At 46.5% G+C, this 19,853-nt stretch overlaps 1 protein-coding gene and 1 long non-coding RNA gene across 12 annotated transcripts in view; both read right to left on the bottom strand.

Moving 5' to 3' along the window:
- GOLGA1 (golgin A1) overlaps nucleotides 1-8,838 on the bottom strand; it is a 40,563-nt gene extending 31,725 nt beyond the window's left edge. For 6 of the 11 annotated variants that reach the window (XM_083596661.1, XM_083596664.1, XM_083596665.1 and 3 more), the window contains exons 1-6: nucleotides 8,517-8,838; nucleotides 4,469-4,739; nucleotides 3,634-3,724; nucleotides 2,533-2,607; nucleotides 1,235-1,332; nucleotides 277-309 (exon numbers count right to left, since the gene is read on the bottom strand). In XM_083596661.1, the coding sequence (XP_083452787.1) occupies nucleotides 277-309; nucleotides 1,235-1,332; nucleotides 2,533-2,607; nucleotides 3,634-3,724; nucleotides 4,469-4,603 (432 nt within the window). In that variant the 5' untranslated portion in view covers nucleotides 4,604-4,739; nucleotides 8,517-8,838. Of the gene's footprint in view, nucleotides 1-276; nucleotides 310-1,234; nucleotides 1,333-2,532; nucleotides 2,608-3,633; nucleotides 3,725-4,468; nucleotides 4,740-7,813; nucleotides 7,920-8,516 lie in introns of all 11 variants that reach the window. The other 5 variants (XM_083596670.1, XM_083596671.1, XM_083596662.1 and 2 more) reach the window with 2 other exon arrangements.
- Nucleotides 8,839-12,321: 3,483 nt separating this feature from the next.
- Nucleotides 12,322-14,592, bottom strand: LOC310754797. The gene is made up of 2 exons (XR_014544027.1): nucleotides 13,463-14,592; nucleotides 12,322-13,336 (listed from the first exon to the last, which is right to left on the bottom strand). It is a non-coding gene; the product is annotated as an uncharacterized lncRNA (long non-coding RNA).
- Between the last annotated feature and the right edge of the window lie 5,261 nt (nucleotides 14,593-19,853).

Below are 19,853 nucleotides of genomic sequence, written 5' to 3'. Positions count from 1 at the left end.
AGAATATAGAACTTACATCATTCTGCTGGTAACCCTGCAAGACCACATAATGCTTTTGCTATCAAGAAATGTCTATAGGATTCAACAGTCTAGACTGTCATGGAAGACTGAGGGACATGAGGCACCGAGACTAAGCTGCTTATGATGTCTGCAGCACAGCTGGGAACTAAATTTGAAGTCTATTTGGGAAGGGGAGGAAGAGAAGATTACAACCTCCAAAAATGAGATCCTGTCTGTTTGCACATTTTAGGGCCCAGCTCTAAGTAAGCTACTTGCCTTTTCAAGGTGTGACAGCTTCTCCCTCCATTCCTGGGAAGGAAGAAAAGGACAGGTCAACATTTGCATGCCAAAGGGGCTATAATGAGGGAGAAGCTGGCAACAAACCAGGGAGCAGAAAAGTTCAGAGCCTACACCATCTGTCCTGCACAGTTCAAAGGAGCAACAGCAACTGGTGCTGTTATTGCATCACAGAGAGGCTCCCTTCCTTAAAGGGACAGTCTCAGAGAGAAGGAGCATGACTGTTTGTTATTTTATATGATTTATGCTATAATGTTTTAATGTGTTTTATTATGTTACTGTTATTTATTGTTTGTAAGTCACTTTGGGATTCATTTAAATGAAACGCAGCACAGAAACACAATCAATCAATCTTCAGTGGTGGCTCCTCGCTTGTGGAAAGCTCTCCCCACAGGGAGGCTCACCTGGCACCATCGTTACATATCTTTAGGCACCAGACAAAAACAGTCCGGAAGACTGTTCGAGTTCCGCAATGTTCAAAAGCCAGCAAAGGGCTGGCTGCAAGTTCAATGGAGAAAACTGAAAAACATGCAGCAGAATTCATTCGATTTCCAAGGCGCGTTTGAAAATGGAAGCAATTACTTCCAGGTTTTCGGCTTTTGAAAACCAAAACGTTCAGCTTCTGAGACACTCAAAAACCGAGATACCACTGTAATCGTAAGTGGCTCTGAGTTGCCAGGGCAAAAAAAGTTACTAATAAATTTAACAAATAATAACAATCTTGAGAGACTATTTCTGGGAGTAGGAATGGGAGGGGAAAGTGCCCCCTCAATGTTTGTTGGGACTACAAACCCCATCATTCCCTGCAATGACCATGCTAAGCCTGAAAAAAGTGAGGACCTGGCAGAGTGGGGCTGTCCAGAAGGCTTGTCCCTCTCCTCACCCATCTCAGAACTTCTGGAAGCATGGCAACAAAGGCTTCACGAGCCTGACTGACCTGGTCCTTCTTCTCGAGAGCCAAAACCGTGCCTTCTGCCATCTTGGCCGTGCTGGCTTGATGAGCCTCATTCTGCTCTTGGAGCTTCTTCACAAAGGCTGCGGGTGACAACACATGAGCCGGAGAAACACCTGGGTGCTACTGTGCCCAAGGCCCAGACTCATTCCATCTTAGGAATGCAAGTTACTGCCTAACAGTGAGCCAAGGCTACTCCAATGCTGCCTGCTCTGACTGGCAGTAGGTCCCCAAGTCCCTCAGCAAAGTGTTAATTGCTAATGACTGCTACCCGAAATCAGTAGTGGCTGGTGCCCAATGGGGTTGGTAGGGCAGAAGGCAAGGAGTCCAATGGTAGGTGGAGGCACAGCCAGTGACAGGTGGAGCTAACCAATTCTAGTTTTGTCCTCTTCCCCCTTCCTGCACAGTTCTGCAAGGGCAACACTGAGATGAAGGAGCAGCAAGCTGACAGGCAGTGCCATCCCCTGGACTGTTGTGAGTCAGAAAACAGGCAGGCAGATATTGGCTGTGGGTAGACTGAGGTTAGTGGGGCAGTCCCACTACTGCCTGAAATTGTTTTAACTGGAGATTTTTGGGGCAGGGGTGGGGGAAAATCACACCAGGACCTTCCATATGGAAAGCATGTGTTCTGGCACCGCCCCTTGGTACTGCCCCATCAGCAGAACATTACTCCACAGAATGAGGTAACTCTTCGACAGGACCCAAGCTGGGGTTTGGGGCGGATACTCCCCTGCTTATTCAAAAACCTCTGAACCTTGCACAGGTCCTTCAGAAGCAGCAGATAGCAGCTGAGAACTTTGTATGAGAGATGCCTATGTTTTGTATGTGTTATATTTCTCAGAATAAAGAACCATTCACAGTTCTCTGCTCATTTCACTTTCTCTTCTTTCAGTGTCCCAGCTACACTTCAGGCAGCACTATACTGAGCAACATTAAGTTCTGACTCTCTCCTAGGCCCAAATCTCACCCCTCATCTGCTTTCCCACAAATGAGGAAGTAAATAAAGGGCCTGCTCAAGTGTATGCCAAACCACAGCTTACCATTTCAAGAATGAGATTCAGGCTCACATGCTGCCTCCTCCCCTCAGGATTTTGCTAGTGATAAACCTGTTTCGAACAGCCAGACTAAAGTCTATGCTGGCCTACAAACTGTGCCTTCATCCTCATTTGCAAGCAAGCACAAATAATAATTTTCTTGCCTGGCTCAAGTTCAAAAAACAGTTTTACTTCCTGAGGCTTCTAAGCCCTTTTTTAAAGGGAAATGGAAAGAAGATGGGTACGTACAATCCTGATGGGTCTCTAATGCGTTCTCAAGCTTCTCCTTAATCTTCTGCAAGTTTCGGACCTGCTCGGCGTAATCTTGGGGGAAGGAGGCAGCAGCACCAACCAGAGATGGGCAGACAGGAGGGAAAAAACCGGGAGGAGGGGAGGAAAAAAACCTGGTGAGTGAAGAGGAATAATGATTTCCTTTGTTTGAAAATCATTTCTGTTAAGGAAGGTGAGGCAAACGGCCACACCTCAACACCAGGCAAAACAAAATACTGCTACTGCACATGAATTATGAAGAAGAGGTACAGACAGAAGGAATTTTGCTAGGAACAGAGAATCAAACATTGCTGAAAGGGCAGGGCAAGTTACCAAGACCAGCAGAGTGGCTCCAGCAGGCCATTCCTTTCTCGGTAGCCCATAGTATAGTTGCACAGAGTATGTGTAAACTCAGACCTTGATGCTCTATAAAATCACACATACACCATCCCCGCTGGCTCAAAGAATGGAAGCAGTTTTATCATCATATGTTAGAAGAACAATGCGTCATTTTTGACTGCCTATCCAAGTGCAGACAATGGAAGGATTAATGGAGTCTTACAGCAGTGGACTACAGAAGTGTAATTAAAAACAGGAAGGGCTTTTTTTGGCAGGGTGGGAGTGCTGCCCACTCTAGCAATGGATAAGGGACATTTTTAGCTTGAGGGCTGCATTCCTTTGTAGACAACCTATGTTGGGGGGTGGGGGGAGAGACATGCCAGTGGTGGGCAGGGCTAGAAGCAAAAGTGGGGGAAAGCAATGGATGTGACTCTTTTGTATAGCAGGTTACTTTTTGGCCACATAAATATCAGAGGGTCTCTGCAAATACATAAATCCCTTTCCACCCTCTATTTACACAAGCAAGAGGCATGATCACATCCAAGGACACATTTGGGCCTTGCCAGAGGACAGTGTGGAGCAGGCCATTGAGAGGCATGGCCTGGACACAGTCTAGAAGGCCTAGAAGGCTACTTTTGGCTCACCCTGTGCTTTGAACAGGTATGACTTCTGAATGTTGTCTATACAACAGGGAGCACCTGTGTTCTTAGGCTAACCCCTCACCCCCAACATGGCACCTACCAGACAGCTTGACTTCCAGCTTCCGGATTTGTTCATTCCTCCGGAAGAGCTGAGACGAGAGGTCCTCCCTGGAGCTGCTTCCATCTGAGGGCTTAGTGAATTAAGAGATATATAGTAGGGATACTCACTTTTAAAAATTCAGAAATGAACAGTCCAACACACTTGTCCATTTCAGCAACAGCAACAAAAAAAGAGCCTGCCCATGGGGAGCAGGGGGAGAGATGAGAGGAGAATGGCACTTTGCTGCAGTTTTTACATCATGCTACAGTTTTTAAAGCATTGGCAGTGTTTTATCCCTTCCACTAGCAAAAATGGTGCTCTCAATTCTTCTCTTATGATTAGATAATGTCACACTAGCTGGATAGGCTCATTCCTCTCAACTCAGCATTGGTCTTACTCCACCTTCATGAGGTGCTAGTGAATTTTGCCTTTTTATGCTAAATTGCATAGAAGTTGTCATACTGGCTGCTTGATACCCTTGCCAACACAGAAGTGAACCCCGCACTGCTCACCAGTCAACATCACTCACTTGTCAGAGTTACATCAGGTGACTGACAGGTGAACATACTGCTTTATTGAAAATTTGGCTTGATAATGAAGTGCTGGATTCAGCCCAAACTATCAGTGCTACCACCTGGCGCACTTCCCCCATTTCTTCTCCTGGACAAAAGGAATTGGTACTACGACATTCAAGAGGACCAAACCACACCAGAGAAAGATTCATAACATTTTTAGGTTCACTTTTGTATTCTGTAGACTTCAACATAAAATTGAGCAAATCAATACATAGTTGTTTTAAAAAACTAGATAGCAAAACGTAGCATTTGGCACTTACAAAGTCATCCCCGGAATCTGCTCCTACAGATGTGATGGACTCCTTGCTGACCGATCTGGGCATTCTAGCCACCCCTCCTGGCCGCGGAGAAGTAGCTGCCTCTTCCGCAATCTTCTTCTTTAGTTTTGCAAACATCTTCAACAGCCAGACAGGCCCTCAAAGGCAGGATCACTGCAGTTCAGACAGTCAAGGCACAAGCACACAGCAGTCTGTGCCTGATTTATCTTCCATCCAATCAGTTCCTCTCCCTCAAGGGGCTCATTGCCCAGTGCTGTTTCAAAATTAAGGGGGTGCATTTGTAATGACCAAATCTGACAATACAGTTCAGGCAATCTGCAAGAATTAGTTCAAAATCAAAATCTATGTTTGGAACAATTTTGAACTCCTTGAATTCTAAACCTACATTGCTCTCCAACTTTCTTCTGTCCACCCTCCCCAACCTCAATGCAAGCCAAAGTACTGGAACAGATACAATACTAGTCAAATCTAAAAACAAAATCGTAACTAATGTTTTTTGAAGCTACTGTCACTGGGAACCACATTCGCACTCAGGTTTCAGACCTTTTAACAGTCTTCAGTTCCTTCATCTTTTTCTTAAAACCAATACATAAGATTATGTACTTCTGAGTCATGTTTTACAATATTTACAAGTATCCCAATAAAAATAAACTCCATAAGGCTTTAAAATTGACTGTAAAATTTAAACCACAAGATGTGCCCTTGATTGATGGGCTCAAGCTATCAAGACAGAATGAGACACAACACTAAAAACATCATTAGAAATTCCGGCCCATACCAATACTTGGCTCTTCTGATTTTGTTGGCTTCAAGTATGTTGGAAGTCACAGGGACCCTACCAGTGACATGCGCCATATGCAAGAGGCAGAACACAGCTTGCAACATCAAAGCAGGGCCCCCAATGCAAGATAAAAGAACTCAAGAAGAGGTCTCACTGAAGCCACATGAAGGGGAATTACCATCTCCTGGCTCAGCCTCTCTGTCTACCTAACACCATCTCCCTGAGCAACCATGAATTATTCACTGGATTTCCTGACAACCCTGCAGGAGCTATAGGACACCTGACACCACCTGTCCAACATGCTGACCTTGAAAGTACTTCATGAACATTGCAGGCTGATTTGTGATAGCAACTTCAGCTTCCCCACATATTTAACTCTGCCTCTCACTACCAAACCTCATGATGACACCCTCAGCTTGAACCAAAAGGATGACTTACAGGATCCACTCTGAACCAACACTTAGCAAGAGGTGCCACAGCTTGTGTGCCCAGAAATCACTATCGCCAACCAGGAAGCACTCTTCTCTAGTTCTAGAAGCAGGTGGAATGGTGGCAGCAAATGACTAATGGCAGGCAACATTAATAAATTATGCCTAGACTTCTTAGCTTTTCTAATACAATTTCTAAGTTAATGTTTGAAAAGCATTTTTAACTTACACATGCCTGTTATTTACATATAGTTGAGAATATAGCCAGAGGCACTCTTTATTTATACATTCTGGCTCCGAGAGATCATATTTGGCCCCCGGTATGATGCTCTTTGAATTTCTTGCCATATTCAGTTTCCCACCAACTCACATTAGACTACAGTAATGTCAATGCACTCCCCACCATCACCTGTTACTGAAGGGGTGGGGAAAGTCAAATTTGGCCTGTGGGATCATTTTAAGACAAGTGATGCTCACGCTATATATCAGGCACACAGATCTGTTATCTCCAGTGTAAGCACTAAGTGCTAAGACAGGAGATAAGGGATCTCTTATCACTGATCCTAGTGCTAAGCACTACAGTAATTATTACTGTATTTACCCCTTATCAGTTGCTTATTGCAGTAGAGGCAAACCCCCTTAGGAGCAGCTATGGTGAGCTGCACTTCTGTCTTATATTCTTCCTACAGAAAAGACTGCTGTCTGGGATTGGTTATATGAGACATCTTTTGACAATCTTTCAGACACAACTCAATGTGCTGGTGTTAGTTTAAAATTCTAACACAGCTACCTTAATGATTATTTTCTCCTATATATGGACCTGTCCAGACACTAAGGTAATATTAAGAAGACTTTCTTTGGATTCCACTTGTTAGAAGTGAGCTGGGCTGTGACCCAAAAAGGCCTTTTCAGCTGTGGCAATTCAACGTCCTTTCAGTGACAGGTGGAGACTTTTAGGTTTCTTTAAAACAAAGCCTTAAGCTGGCTTTTAAAAACCTGGTTTAGTACTGGTGCGCTGCTCTACTCCATACTTTATCGTAACTACTGTTTTGCCAACCTGGTGCTGTCCAGATGTGCTGGGCTACAACTCCTTCAGACCACACCAGCACAGCATTGCTGTATGGGAATAGCAGTCCAAAACATCTAGAGAGCACCAGTTTGGCAAAGGCTGCTTCTCTGCCTTATTTACTGTCCTTAAACTACCATTAGTTATTTTGGAACCCTTTGGGTAGAAGACAGCAAGAACAGAAAGCTTAAAAATAAAAGCAACCATCTCACGAAGCAGTGAGCACGAGTCAATACACACATCTGAAGCTGCTTTAAGCATCTTAAATAAATTTGATTCTTGCCTTCCAAAAATTGCATAACATTATCTTTAATCATTTTACCTTTGAATAGCAAACCCCTCATTGTTTACATTGCTACTATAATACCTATGTTCAATGCAACCAGATCCACATTGCAATCCTGCCCCACCTGTATTCCAGGGCTTACTGTCTAGCAAGTACTCTCAGGTCTTGCTAGCAAGTTTCCCATAATGGGCATCTGGCTGGCCACTATGAAAACAGAATGCTGGACTAGATGCGTCTTTTGGGGTCTGACCTTAAAAGGCTCTTCTTGTGCTATAAGTACATTTAGGATTGCAAAGGGCATTATGATATGGATGTTTCAGCCAGGAAAGATCTTGTCTGAAATTCCCACTTGGTCACAAACCTCAGTGGATAACCTTTGGACCAGCTTTGTTGTGTGAGCAAAATATGGAGACATGGAAAGACTTGATGTGCCTGCTCTTGAATAAAGTACAATAAAAAAAATCAAGTAGGTGATTCCAAATATAGTTTTATTACTTGATCAGAGCTTCTGAGGCATGCCAGGTGTTTTCCTTTTTCTGCAGTGCCCAAACAATGTTGCTAGCATCAAAATGCTAGCGTGTATCCCATCACTCACCCCATAATTAAATCTGGATTTATTCTTTTCAGGGGAAATTACAATGCACATGTTACCAAAACCCTGTTTGTAAATTAAGCCCCATCTAGAAGGACTCAAGGTTAACACTAACAATAATGATACAAAAGTCACAACATAAAACAGGAAAACAAAAAGTCACTGGAGTCATACCTTTATTTGGGTCAACTAAAATGCTGCAAAACAGTGGTGTGGTTTTGAGTTACGTAGAAGTCTTCTTCAGACTTACTGTACAAAATCAGGCTTTGGTGGGGCAAGGCTTGGAAAGAGGGAAAAAGAGAAGTAGGTATTTCTCTCCCCTCATTACTGTGAAAGCCAATGAAGAGCGGCAAGACCCAGGTTCAAATCTCTGTTAAAGCCATTAAAGCTCACTGGGTCAATCACTATCTCTCAGCCTGAAATGCTGTGAAGATAAAACGCGAAGGAGAAGTGTGCACACCACCTTGACCTCCTTGGAGAAAAAGTGGGACGTAAGTGTAAGAATAATTCATAAATAAATAATGAATAACGATGCCTGAATCTTCCCCTCTTCCCTCCTCGAACCCTTTTCCTTTTACATGCCGCCTGAAGAACAGCGTTGGGGAACCCGAACACTGTCTCGCATCTTTTGCTTGGTCCTTTTATAGGCAATAAATATGGTAAATGAGCGGGGAAGACGGAGGCTCTTAAGAGCCGCGCCAAACCTTCCCTATTTACCGTATTTACCGTCTCACCTTTCTTTCCAACACTACTACCACCCTCCAGAAAGCAAAACAGAAACCCACCACCAACGACCGCAATACACTGACATTTCACGCACCCTCTAAACGCCAAGGAAAAGAAAAGGCGGAACATAAAACCCTTTCTCTTAACTCACCGGCTGGTTCCTGACAGAACGGACGCCTCAACCACTCAGCCGGACCCGGAAACAGTGTCACCACCGGCTGGCGGAAGTGACGTGGCAGAAAGGGACTAGGGACGCGTGCGCAGAGAGAGGTGCTGTTTATTTGTTTGTTTCTTTGTGTGTAAGTGTGTGTAGCGAAGGAGACGATATAAGGTTGGAGGGTGTGGCCACTTCGGAGGCGTGGCTAAAGAAGAGGCCCCACCCCTCGCGTGACTGAAAAAGGGCGGATATGAAAAAAAGGAGGCGGTACTTGCGTCACACGTCGCGCCCCTCCCACTTTCGCCTCAGGACGACGTTCGAGGAGGCGGGACAGAGCGGGAGGCAGGCGCTCAAAGGACTGCGTACGGACGCTCACCGTGCATTTAAAGCACACGCTTAACGCTCACCCCGCACAGTATTCTGGGAACTGTGGTTTGCCCTCACAGACCTACAATTCCAATAGCACCCTTAGCAAACTACTGTTCCCAATAAAGGTGATTTAAATGGGAGGCGTGTATGCAGCCTGTACAGAAAATGAAAGAAACACCATTTTGTTCTTTGCTGTTATATAAAAAATATTTTTCCTTTTTAATAAAGAGGTAGCTGTTTACACTTAAGTAAACTCGCTTCAAGTCTCTGCCAAAGCAGACTGTGACTTTTTTTTTTATTGCTGTCCTTTGCTTTGTGAGGAAAGTGCTGATTTGTTTTTGTGAAAAGGCTAATAAATTTTTATATGGTTATTATCTCTCTCACCTGTATATGTCAATTTTGTTGTTCCCAACTTGGATTCAAAATATTCAATGGGCATCAGGTTATAAACACTCCAGATAAATAAAATAAAATTACCCCAAAGGGGTAGTCAACCTGTGGCTTTCCAGCTGCTGTCGCTGGGGTCCCAACTCCCATAATCCCCAAGGACTACATGCAACATCTGGAGGGCTACAGGTTGATTATCCCTCACACCTCAACACTTTCCCCATGTAACACTAGGTGTCTTTCCTATTTCTAAATATAAAATTCACTGCTGAGGGCATTACACCATAGATTTAAATCACATAGCTCCCCCCAACCCAATAATCCTGGAAACTGTGGTTTACCTATCACAGAGCTACCATTCCCAGCACCCCTAACAAACGAGTTCTTTAAGAGAATCCATATGCTTTAAATGTACATCACATAGTAACGCAGGAGGCTGCCTTAAGGTAAAAGGTAAAAGACCCCTGGATGGTTAAGTCCAGTCAAAGGTGGCTATGGGGTTGTGGCGCTCATCTCGCTTTCAGGCCGAAGGAGCCAACATTTGTCCACAGACAGCTTTCCGGGTCATGTGGCCAGCAGGACTAAACCGCTACTGGAGCACAGAGGACCGTGACGAGTGGCAGAGCGCACGGAAACACCGTTTACCTTCCCGCCGGAGCGGTACCTATTTATCTACTTACACTGGTGTGCTTTCAAACTGCTAGGTTGGCAGGAGCTAGGACAGAGCAATGTGAGTTCATCCCATCGTGGGGATTTGAACAGCGGGCCTTCTGATCAGCAACCCCAAGAGGCTCAGTGGTTTAGACCACAGCACCACCCACGTCCCCTAGGAGGCTGCCTTATACCAAGTCAGATGCCGTGGCCCATCTAATTTATTGCATACCTTCCAACATTTCTCCAGTGAAAATAGGGACATCCTCTTCAGTGAGACTAAAGAGATATATTTTTCTTCAGTCAAAGGTGCTCTTTAAATGTCCACATTTCAGATGAACAGTGTGTTTTATAATCTGATGCTTTATGCATCTGCTTTCAGCTGCTCAGCTGCAGAAATGCAAGCTCCAGAGCTGGGTTTTAGCAACCTCATCAGGATCTCAGGCACTCATCAACATGATTTCCAGCTTCTTTTGCTGGCTGAGCTGCTTTTTATAGATCAGCAGTTGCAAAAGTCTCATGTCTCCCTCCCCCCTCCCACCACCACCTCCAATCTTTCTAAAATCAATAAAACTGCCTCTTTTGTGCTGGTTCATGGGATGCTTTGCCTTACATATTAATCTTCTATTCAGTGGCAGAGTCAATTTGCCTGCTTTAAAAAAAACAACAGAAGGGGTGTTTCTTATGAAACCCTTGGCAAAGATCCATAGCCATACTTGTTACAATTGCTCATCAGAAGATCCTTGCAGATGGATAATTATATATTTTTTGATTTTGTGTTCTAGTTTTGTTCTGTGAGCTGCTCTGAAACCTCTGGGGATAGGGTGGAATATAAATAAAATAAAATAAATAAATAAATAACAAAACATTTCTCTCATAACACCAGAACTCTTATTCATGCAGCACATAGTTAAAACTGTGGAACTCACTGCCACAGGAGGCCGTGATGGCAACCAACTTGGAGAGCTTCCAACTTCTCCTGATTGAAGTGCAGAGTTTGAGGACCAGGACATTTGCAGGGAAACAAAAATGCTTGTTTATAAAGCTGTTGTACTACCAACCCTACTGTATGCTTGTGAAACATGGACCACTTATAAATGCCATCTCCAGCTCCTTAAAAGATTCCGTCAACCGTGTCTCTGAAAAATTTTACATCTTACTTGGGAAGACAGGCAAACTAATGCCAGTGTACTGGAAGAAGCAAAGATCACCTGTGCCGAAGCAATGATTCTTCAAAATCAACTTCGTTGGAATGGTCATGTTGTGTAGATGCTCGATTATTGTCTTCCAAAGCAACTCTCTATTCTGAATTTAAAAATAGAAAGCGTAATACTGGTGCTCAACAAAAGAGGTTTAAAGACTCTCTCAAGGCAAATCTAAAAAAAGTTGTATAAACACCAACAACTGGGAAACACTGGCCTGTGAGCGCTCCAGTTGGGGAACAGCCTTTACCAAAGGTGTCATAGACTTTGAAGATGCTCAAACTCAGGACGAAAGGTAGAAACTTGCTAAGAGGAAGGAACATTTGGCGAATCCTCACCGTAATAAACTCCCACCGGGAAACCTATGTCCCCACTGTGGAAGGACATGTGAATCCAGAACTGGCCTCCATAGTCACTTACGGACTGTATTCATGGAAGAATCTTACTTGGCTATGAGTGATCACCAAAGAAGAAGAAGGTGGGGACCCCAGGACTAGGTCAGAAACAATGTGCTGGGGAGGAGTCTCAAGGAAGAGTTCTCAACCAAGCATCTCTTTTTCTTTTTAAAAAAATATTATTTATTTATTTTTTACAAAAAAAAACTTAACAAATGTTAACATAAACTGTAAGTTACTTTATGCATTTTCTTCCCGTCCTCCCCTTCCATGGTTTCCATTTTTCAATAAATAAAAAAATTGATGAAAGGATTGCAATTATAAAGAAATAAAGTGATACCAAGGAAAAAGGTGGGAATGAGGGGAGGAAAGAACAATGATGCATTTAAAAAAGGAAGAAAACAATATTTTAAAATGCAGTATAATATACTCTCATACATTCTTACATAAATTGATAAAGTGTTATTTACCCTTGAATGCGGCATATTTCACCCATACTATTCAATATATCCATTTTAACCTCTCTTTTTTAAGCCTGATAGTACCTTCTCTAAGATCAAGGAGTTCCTTATATGTGCCCCAGTTCTTGTTCACATTTAATTTCTTGACTGGCCCTGCTTCAATGGGGGATCATGAGGACTTTCTTTCTAGGACATTTTTCAGTCTTGCCCAAACACAACAACAACAACAATTTATTATTTGTACCCCGCCCAGCTGGCTGGGTTTCCCCAGCCACTCTGGGTGGCTTCCAACAAAAGATTAAAAATACGTTAAAATGTCAGTTATTATAAACTCCCCTAAACTATATAAGTTCTTCTGTAGAACGTGGTTGAGGAAGCTGTTGCTCATACTTCAAGTCCTGCTTGCGTTTGCACCTCGCTGTAGCAACTCTTTATACTCAGCAAAAAGTCTCTAATCCCCAAAGTCACCATAAGGGTGTGGATCAAGGTTGCAGACTGTGTCTTTGCTGAGCCTCCTTTCCCAGCAGATGACATTCTTGTGTGGATCTTCTTGCTTCCAGAGGCCTCCTCTCAGGCTCCAGTTGATAGGCTGCCATTTTCCAGCGTGGATTCATCATTTCATGCAGGAAAGACAGAAAGGAGGTTCTGTTAGAAGGGTACTGAGTATCAGTAATGTTAGACCCTCTTGTTGCCCCAGAAATTATCACCGTTGGTGAATAAATTATAAAAAAGGAGGCTTTTATAACGGAGAAATGGAACCATACTGCTGCTGGGGGGTTGCCTGCTCCCCCCACTCAAGAGGATTGCAGAGTCCTGCAAGGACCAGGAACCTGTGCAGGCAGGCAGCATTGGCGACACCTGCTGCCCCAGCTAGGCGTACATAACTAACCTCTACTGGATTGGTGGGAAGATGAAATGGGATAACCCTGTGCAAAGCTGCAAAGAAAGCAAAGTGACCTTACCAGATGCTTAGCTGCCAGGTGGAGTACAAAGTGGAGGCCAAAGCTTTTGGGATGTACCCACCACTTGACTTGTGGGGCTAGATGGCAAAGAGCCCTCATTGTGGCCTCGAGAAGAGAAGAGGGTTAGAAGTCAAGGAGAACTCAGAAATGAGCTTTTCAACAGATTTCACCTTCCAGTGGTAGCCCTAGGGTGAAAGTGATCAGCCCCTTCCGATTTCTGCAATTCTCTGAGTTTGCTCCTTATCCTCTTCTCCTGTTCCTTTTTCCTTTGGTTTCACCTCTGTTTGACAGCCAGTAAGCCATTAATTTGGATTGCAAATGCTTGCGAGAAGCTCAGTGAGCCATGCCTGAGAGCTGGAGTTGGACCAATAATCCAAAATGGTTTGGCTGCAAGATGGAAATGGAAAATGGGATGATGGAGGAGGAACACAGTACAAATTAATTGTCCTCCAAAAGCTAGACAATCTCTGAAGCTCCTGAGAACAACCGCTTCCTCACCTTGTTGGCCCTCACCTTGGCCACCTCGTCCTCATCTTTGAAGTGAATGACAATGACCAGTTCTCGAATGGCTCCTGTAGTTGTTCTGGGAAGCAGTTGGTCTCTAGCCCTAGCCCAAAGCAGCCCCAGAAGTTCAATGGCTGCTGCCCAGATGAAATTTTCCTCACACAGGCAAAAAGCAAAAGAGATTGTGTCTCTCATCAGAGCTGTTTAATTTCCCCAGCAGAAAAGGTGAGATCAGGGCCCCTGTCCACTGGGGTCTTTTGAGGCTGGCCAGCCCCCTATCCTCCCTCTGGTGCAGCATTGGGGGGCAAACATGACTCTCCTCCAAGGCGGTGCCTGGGCATCTGTTTTCCATGCAAGCTTCCAAGAACAGGTGCTCCAGAGGAACACCCCACATGCCAGAACATTTTCCTTGCATGCCAGTCACAACACCACCCTTCCTTTTCCAAAACAATAAATGGACCCTGAGGAGTGTGGCAAGCCAGATTCACCAGATCAGGACGGAATTGCAGAAAGCCTTCTGGTGAGGCTGGAAAGGGCTTTTTAATTGCTTTAGCAGAATGCTTTTAATGGTTTCACAGAATTCATATACTGCCTGATGCTAAAAACCAACCCAGCTCTCATAGCAGTAAACAATGTATTGAGACATTGTCATGCAGAACCCCATGAACAGAGGGACTGTTCATCTTTCAACCAAATTATTTCGTGGTTTAAAGATCCTATTCAGAATAAAGAATGCCTAGGACCGTTCCTCCTTAACAGTGTATTATGTAATGTGCAATCCAGAAAGCAGTTGTTCCATAATACTCACATGGGCAGCCAGACTGCAGTAGCTTACAGCCAGCATCTTCAGGGTACTACACGAAAGAAATACTATTTTAAAAGATCTGAAAGGCCCAACAGTTTTAATTTTAGCACAGACTTGTGCTTGGCTGTGATTCGAATCTAAATTCTTCTTGCACCCTCCCTCTAAGCATCACTTGCCATGTCAGAGTCCAAAAGCAGGGATATCCCTTTGAGTCTGAGCTTCCGGATTTGTAGGTGATCATGTTGCAGCCAGGTAAGCAGGTGGTCCAGTGCTTCCTTACAGGGATAGACCAGCATATTGTAGATAAGCAGCTCAAGAGACCCAAAGAGAAAGAAACTCTGATGTTTCAGAGTTGGGATGGGATGGGATACTTTCCTTGTCCCCACAAAGCACTTTTCTGATGGAGGTTTAGACGGGTTCTCATTTTATCCACCATCTGTAGTCTTACTTACAGATGGAGAGTTGGATCCAACTATGTTCTGTGCTGAGCAAACCCACTGAAATGAATGGACCTAAGTTCATCATGTACATCAAATCCAACTGGTCTACTCTGAAGAGAACTAAAACTGGAGACAATCTGGAGCCTTGACATGAGCCACAGAATATTTAAGGTAAATGATTACTCAGAGTACATAGTAGGGGTGGGGTCCAAATTCCGAAGGATGCATGTTGGGGAGCCCCTATTGGGGTTGCTGTCTAAATTGGGGAGGGCGGATGCTATGTATTCAGTGGTCTGGGTTTGCCTGAGCTTGAGTCTGGACTAAGGATTCTGAGCTCCTGTGTTCTGATTCGATACATGATGTCCAATCACAGAACATTTCAGGATTTGGGCCTCTGCCATTGGCCCTTGAACTCTGAGTCGTGATTCATAGTTTGGGAGTTTAAAGAGCCAATCATGTTGGGAGTGGAAATGGCCCACGCTTTCAGAAATGTATATAAGCAGTTTCTTTGCCCCTGTTTCACTGTTATGTAATTCAATAAAGGTTCTTGCTATTATCACTGTGTCTTGCCTCGTGGGAACTCACCTGTACTTCACTGGTGACAAAGGTGGGATGTAAGGCTAGGTATGCAGCCTTGGCTAGCTCCCACAAGCTGAAAGCACTGCTGAAAAGCTGTCGCCTCAACTGAGCTGAAATCACTGACTGCATCCACAAGGCAGATCATACAGGGCGGATGTCATGGCCACCCAGGGCCACATTGAGGAATTTGACACCATGGTTCCAGGGAAATGGGATTCCTATGCCACCCAGCTTGAGTTATTCCTTGCAACCAATAACGTGACTGACTCCAAACTGAAGTGGGCTACGCTGTTCAGTGTGTGTGGGCCTGCTACGTTTGAGATTGCCTAGGCTCCAGTGGCCCCAGCCAAACTGAGCGATACAACGTTCGATGCAATAATGCTGAAGCTAAGGACCCTCTTCGCTCCCCAGTCATCAGAGATTGCCTGCCAGCATGCCTTCTACAAATAAGACCAGGCCTCAGGTGAATCCATTGCTACCTTTGTGGCAGACTACCTGCCACTGCAACTTCAGCGACTGCCATTCGCCCTGAAACCCAAGTTTGATGCAGAGCTAGATCACCTCTTGACCCAGTCCTGCATGTTCAATAGGAGGCACCAATTGTCACTCCTCTTAAGGCAAATGGGGATGTGAGAATCTGCGCTGACTACAAGAGCACCCTCATCAAGGCCCTGCAGCAGCATGTTATCCTGTTCCAGTTGTGAGTCATCTCCTTGCATCGCTGGCCAGTAGAAAAGTCTTTGTAAAGCTTGACTTGGCCTAGGCATGCCAACAACTTCTGGTCGTTGAAGCTACTTCTGAGGCACAGACAATCATGACCCACCATGGGGCTTTCCGCATCAAGAGTTTGGTGTCAGTGTGGTCCCAGACCTCTTCCAAAACCTCATGGAAGAGTCCTGAAAGACCTCCTGGATGTCATTCCTTATTTTGATGCCGTCCTCATCACAGGGGAGTCCGAGGAAGAACTTGCGGCCCATCTTTGAGAAGTCCTGCACCATTTCCAAGACGCCAGCCTTAAGGTGAAGAAAGAAAAATGCCAGGAGTGCCCACGGTTGAGTTCCTTGGGTTCCTGATTGATGCTGACAGCATCCACCCCACACTGGCAAAGGTCAAGGCCATCCAAAGTGCTGCACCACCATGCTCGAATCAAGTGCTGCAGTCCTTCCTGGGCTTGCTGAACTACTACCACTCCTTTCTTCCCCATAAGGCATCAATAGCGGAGCCCCTGCTGGGAGAGAGAGAAGTGCAAGTCACTTTCCCTGCTTTTCTGCAGAATACAGAAACCCCTTGATATTACTCTGGGGAGAAGAAGCCAGAAAGCAGGGGATTCCTCCTTACCACAGTGGTGGCAGACTCTGCCAAGGGGCTCTGATGCAGCTGCTCAGCCTTCAGATGGAGTAGTTGTTGTTGGTCAGCCAAAACCTCCTGCCATATTCTCTTGCAGGCACAGCAACAGTCAGATCTCTTGGCTCAGGGATGGCACATTATTGCACGGAGGGGACCATTTGGTTCTCTGGGCGGGGGCCAGAAAGGCGCTTTGCCTCAAAACCTGACCCCTCCACAGGTGGTCCGGCTCCATCAGGATCTCTACTGCTTGCTGCCATGTCACAGAGAGGAAATGGCTTGGTCTTCCCTGGTCTCCTGCACTCCAGAACGATCCCTCAGTGATCTGGATCAGCCCCTCTATGCTGCTGCATCTCTGCAGATGGCAAAAAGAGAGGGGGAACCTGCACCAATCTCACCCCTTGCTGCCTCGCCTGGAGGACAGAGACCTGTCCCTGCCTTCTCGGTTTCTGCTCTGTTGCTCTTCCTGTTAAAGGACCTAATCCTGTCTATGGTACCTGTTATGTACTGAGTTGAATAGGATCCAAACTGCAGCAGTCTGATTGGTCCTTGAACAATAGGATCCAAAAGGCAGCAGTCTGATTGGTCCTAGAACAATAGGATTCAGAATGCAGCAGTCTGATTGGTCCTAGAACAATGCAGCAGTATGATTGGTTGGCAGGAACCACCCAATCATGCTCCAGATAGAAGTGAATCCACAACCTGATTGGCTTACAGTAGAATTCCGGAATTAGCCAATCATGTACAGCCCATTGTGTAAATAATGTATATAAAGCAGATACTTTGAGGGGACATTCATTCATTCCTCCTCACCACTATGAGCTGAATAAAGAGCATGAAATCACTTTGCGACTCTGAGTATATTTCACTGGCGACGAGGATGGGATCCCGCTGAGCTGACTGCCACACACAGCACCGCAGCACCGCCACCTGCCGCACCGCTGCCTCGCACCGTGTATCCAGGCTTCAGCTCCGGGACACAAGGAACTCAGAATGGCAACTGACAGCAGCTTCTCGCCATTCAACCCAGCATCTGGAGACTGGGAAGCGTACGCCTCCCGTTTCACCTTCCTCCTAGAAGCCAAAGGGGTCACCGATGAAGAAGACGCCAAGAAGAGGGCAATATTCTTCAGCGTCTGCGGAGAGGAGACGTTTGAAATCGCCCGGGCTCTCCTTGCGCCTGAAGACGTTGCTACTGTTCCATACAAAACAATAATGGAACAGCTGAAGGGGCACTTTTCGCCACAGCCCTCAATGGTGGCTCGTCGAAATGCCTTCTACTCAAAGCGGCAAGCCCCTGGGGAAACCATAACTGGGTTTGTACCTCTCTCCGCCAAGCTGCCCGGTTCTGCAACTTCTCAGAGCTGGAGAACATGCTTCGTGACCGCCTCGTCGGTGGCCTGAAGGATGAGAAGCTGCAACGACGCCTCTACGCTAAGAAGGACCTAACGTTCCAGGTCGCTCTGGAGGAGGCCCTGGCAACGGAAGCTGCCGAGAGGTCGACGCAAGAGGCACGGCCGAGCCAGCCGTCCCAACCGAGGGTCCACCACAAAGACCTCACCGACGACTCAGGATCTGACAAGGAGGAGGTGCACCGAGTACAGCAGCGCACTCAAGCAGCCCACATACCACAGCTGCCTCGACGAGAAGGAGGGAACTGCGCAAGCTGCGGGGAAAGTCACGAGAGGAGGACCTGCCGTTTCCGCAACGCAGAGTGCAGGCAGTGCAGAAAATTGGGACACATCGCCCGGGTGTGTCGAGCTCGGCCCACCCGACGCCAGGCATCAGATGACCAATCCAAGAGCCCCAGGTCCCGGGGCCCAACACACCAAGGCAACTCGACGGAGCTCACGGACTTCCAGGTATACCAATTGCCCCACCCCAACGTAGAGAAAATTTATGTAGAGGTACAGATAGAGGGGGCCCCATGCCGCATGGAGCTTGACACGGGTTCAACTCTATCCATAATCTTGGCAAGGACCTTAAGGAAACTGTGTCCTACTGGGGGTCCCAAACTCAGGCCGGCCCCATTCACCCTCCGGGACTTCCAGAAACGTAAGGTCCCCACAATGGGGGTGGGGACCTTCAGGGTGCAATACCGAGGGCGGACGCGGCAACTGGACTTGCTTGTGGTCAAGGGCCCCTACATTAGCTTACTGGGATTGGCATGGTTTGGACCACTGGGGCTAGCCGTCACCGGGGTGAACCACACAAGCTTACAAGTGGACGTGGACGCCATATGCAAGGAATTTCCGGGGGTTTTCGATGGGAAATTGGGACAGTATACGGGCCCCCCCATTGCTCTACAGCTTGACCCCGCAGTACGACCAGTCAGGCTCAAGGCCCGCCGGGTCCCGTTCGCTCTGAAACCCCGTATAGACGAGGAATTGGACCGACTTGTGGAGCAAGGAGTGCTGGAGCCGGTGCCTAATGCACCCTGGGAAACCCCAATCGTCACACCTGTCAAGCCTAATGGTTCGGTCCGCATCTGCGCAGACTACAAATGTACCATAAACAAGGCCCTCACGGCCCATGCATACCCAGTGCCAGTGGTCAGCCATGTCCTTGCCACCCTGGCTGGGTCGAAAATTTTTGGCAAGCTGGACTTGGCCCAAGCATATCAACAGCTGCCAGTAGATGAGGCCACAGCAGAGGCACAGACGATTGTGACGCACAGAGGAGCGTTCAGGGTAAAGCGGCTGCAATTCGGTGTCAGCGTGGCACCAGGCATATTCCAGAATCTAATGGACTCTCTCCTTAAAGGGATTCCTGGTGTCACCCCCTTCTTCGATGATGTGTTGATTGCCGGGCCCACACCAGATGAGTTTGAGGACCGCCTCCGCACCGTTCTGCACCGTTTCCAGACGGCGGGTCTCAAGGTGAAGCGGGAAAAATGTCTACTAGGAGTGCCTCAGGTGGACTTTCTGGGATTTATGGTGGACGCAGAAGGGGTCCACCCAACTGGGGACAAGGTACGGGCCATTTGTGATGCCCCAGCGCCCAAGAACAAGACTGAACTTCAGGCCTTCTTGGGACTATTGAACTTTTACCATTCCTTCCTTCCCCACAAGGTGGCGGTAGCGGAGCCCCTACACAGACTCCTGGACAAGCGGGCCCCTTGGGTGTGGGGCCAGCGCCAGGAGGCCGCACTCCAGGCAGTCAAGGACTTGCTGGTCTCAAACTCGGTCTTGGCACACTTCGACGAGAGGCTGCCAGTGGTGGTAGCATGCGA

The sequence above is a fragment of the Podarcis filfolensis genome (assembly GCF_964270895.1).
Source record: "Podarcis filfolensis genome assembly, chromosome: Z".
Taxonomy (NCBI): domain Eukaryota; kingdom Metazoa; phylum Chordata; class Lepidosauria; order Squamata; family Lacertidae; genus Podarcis; species Podarcis filfolensis.
Note: the sequence above shows the minus strand (reverse complement) of the source record. Positions and strands in the feature narration are given on the sequence as shown.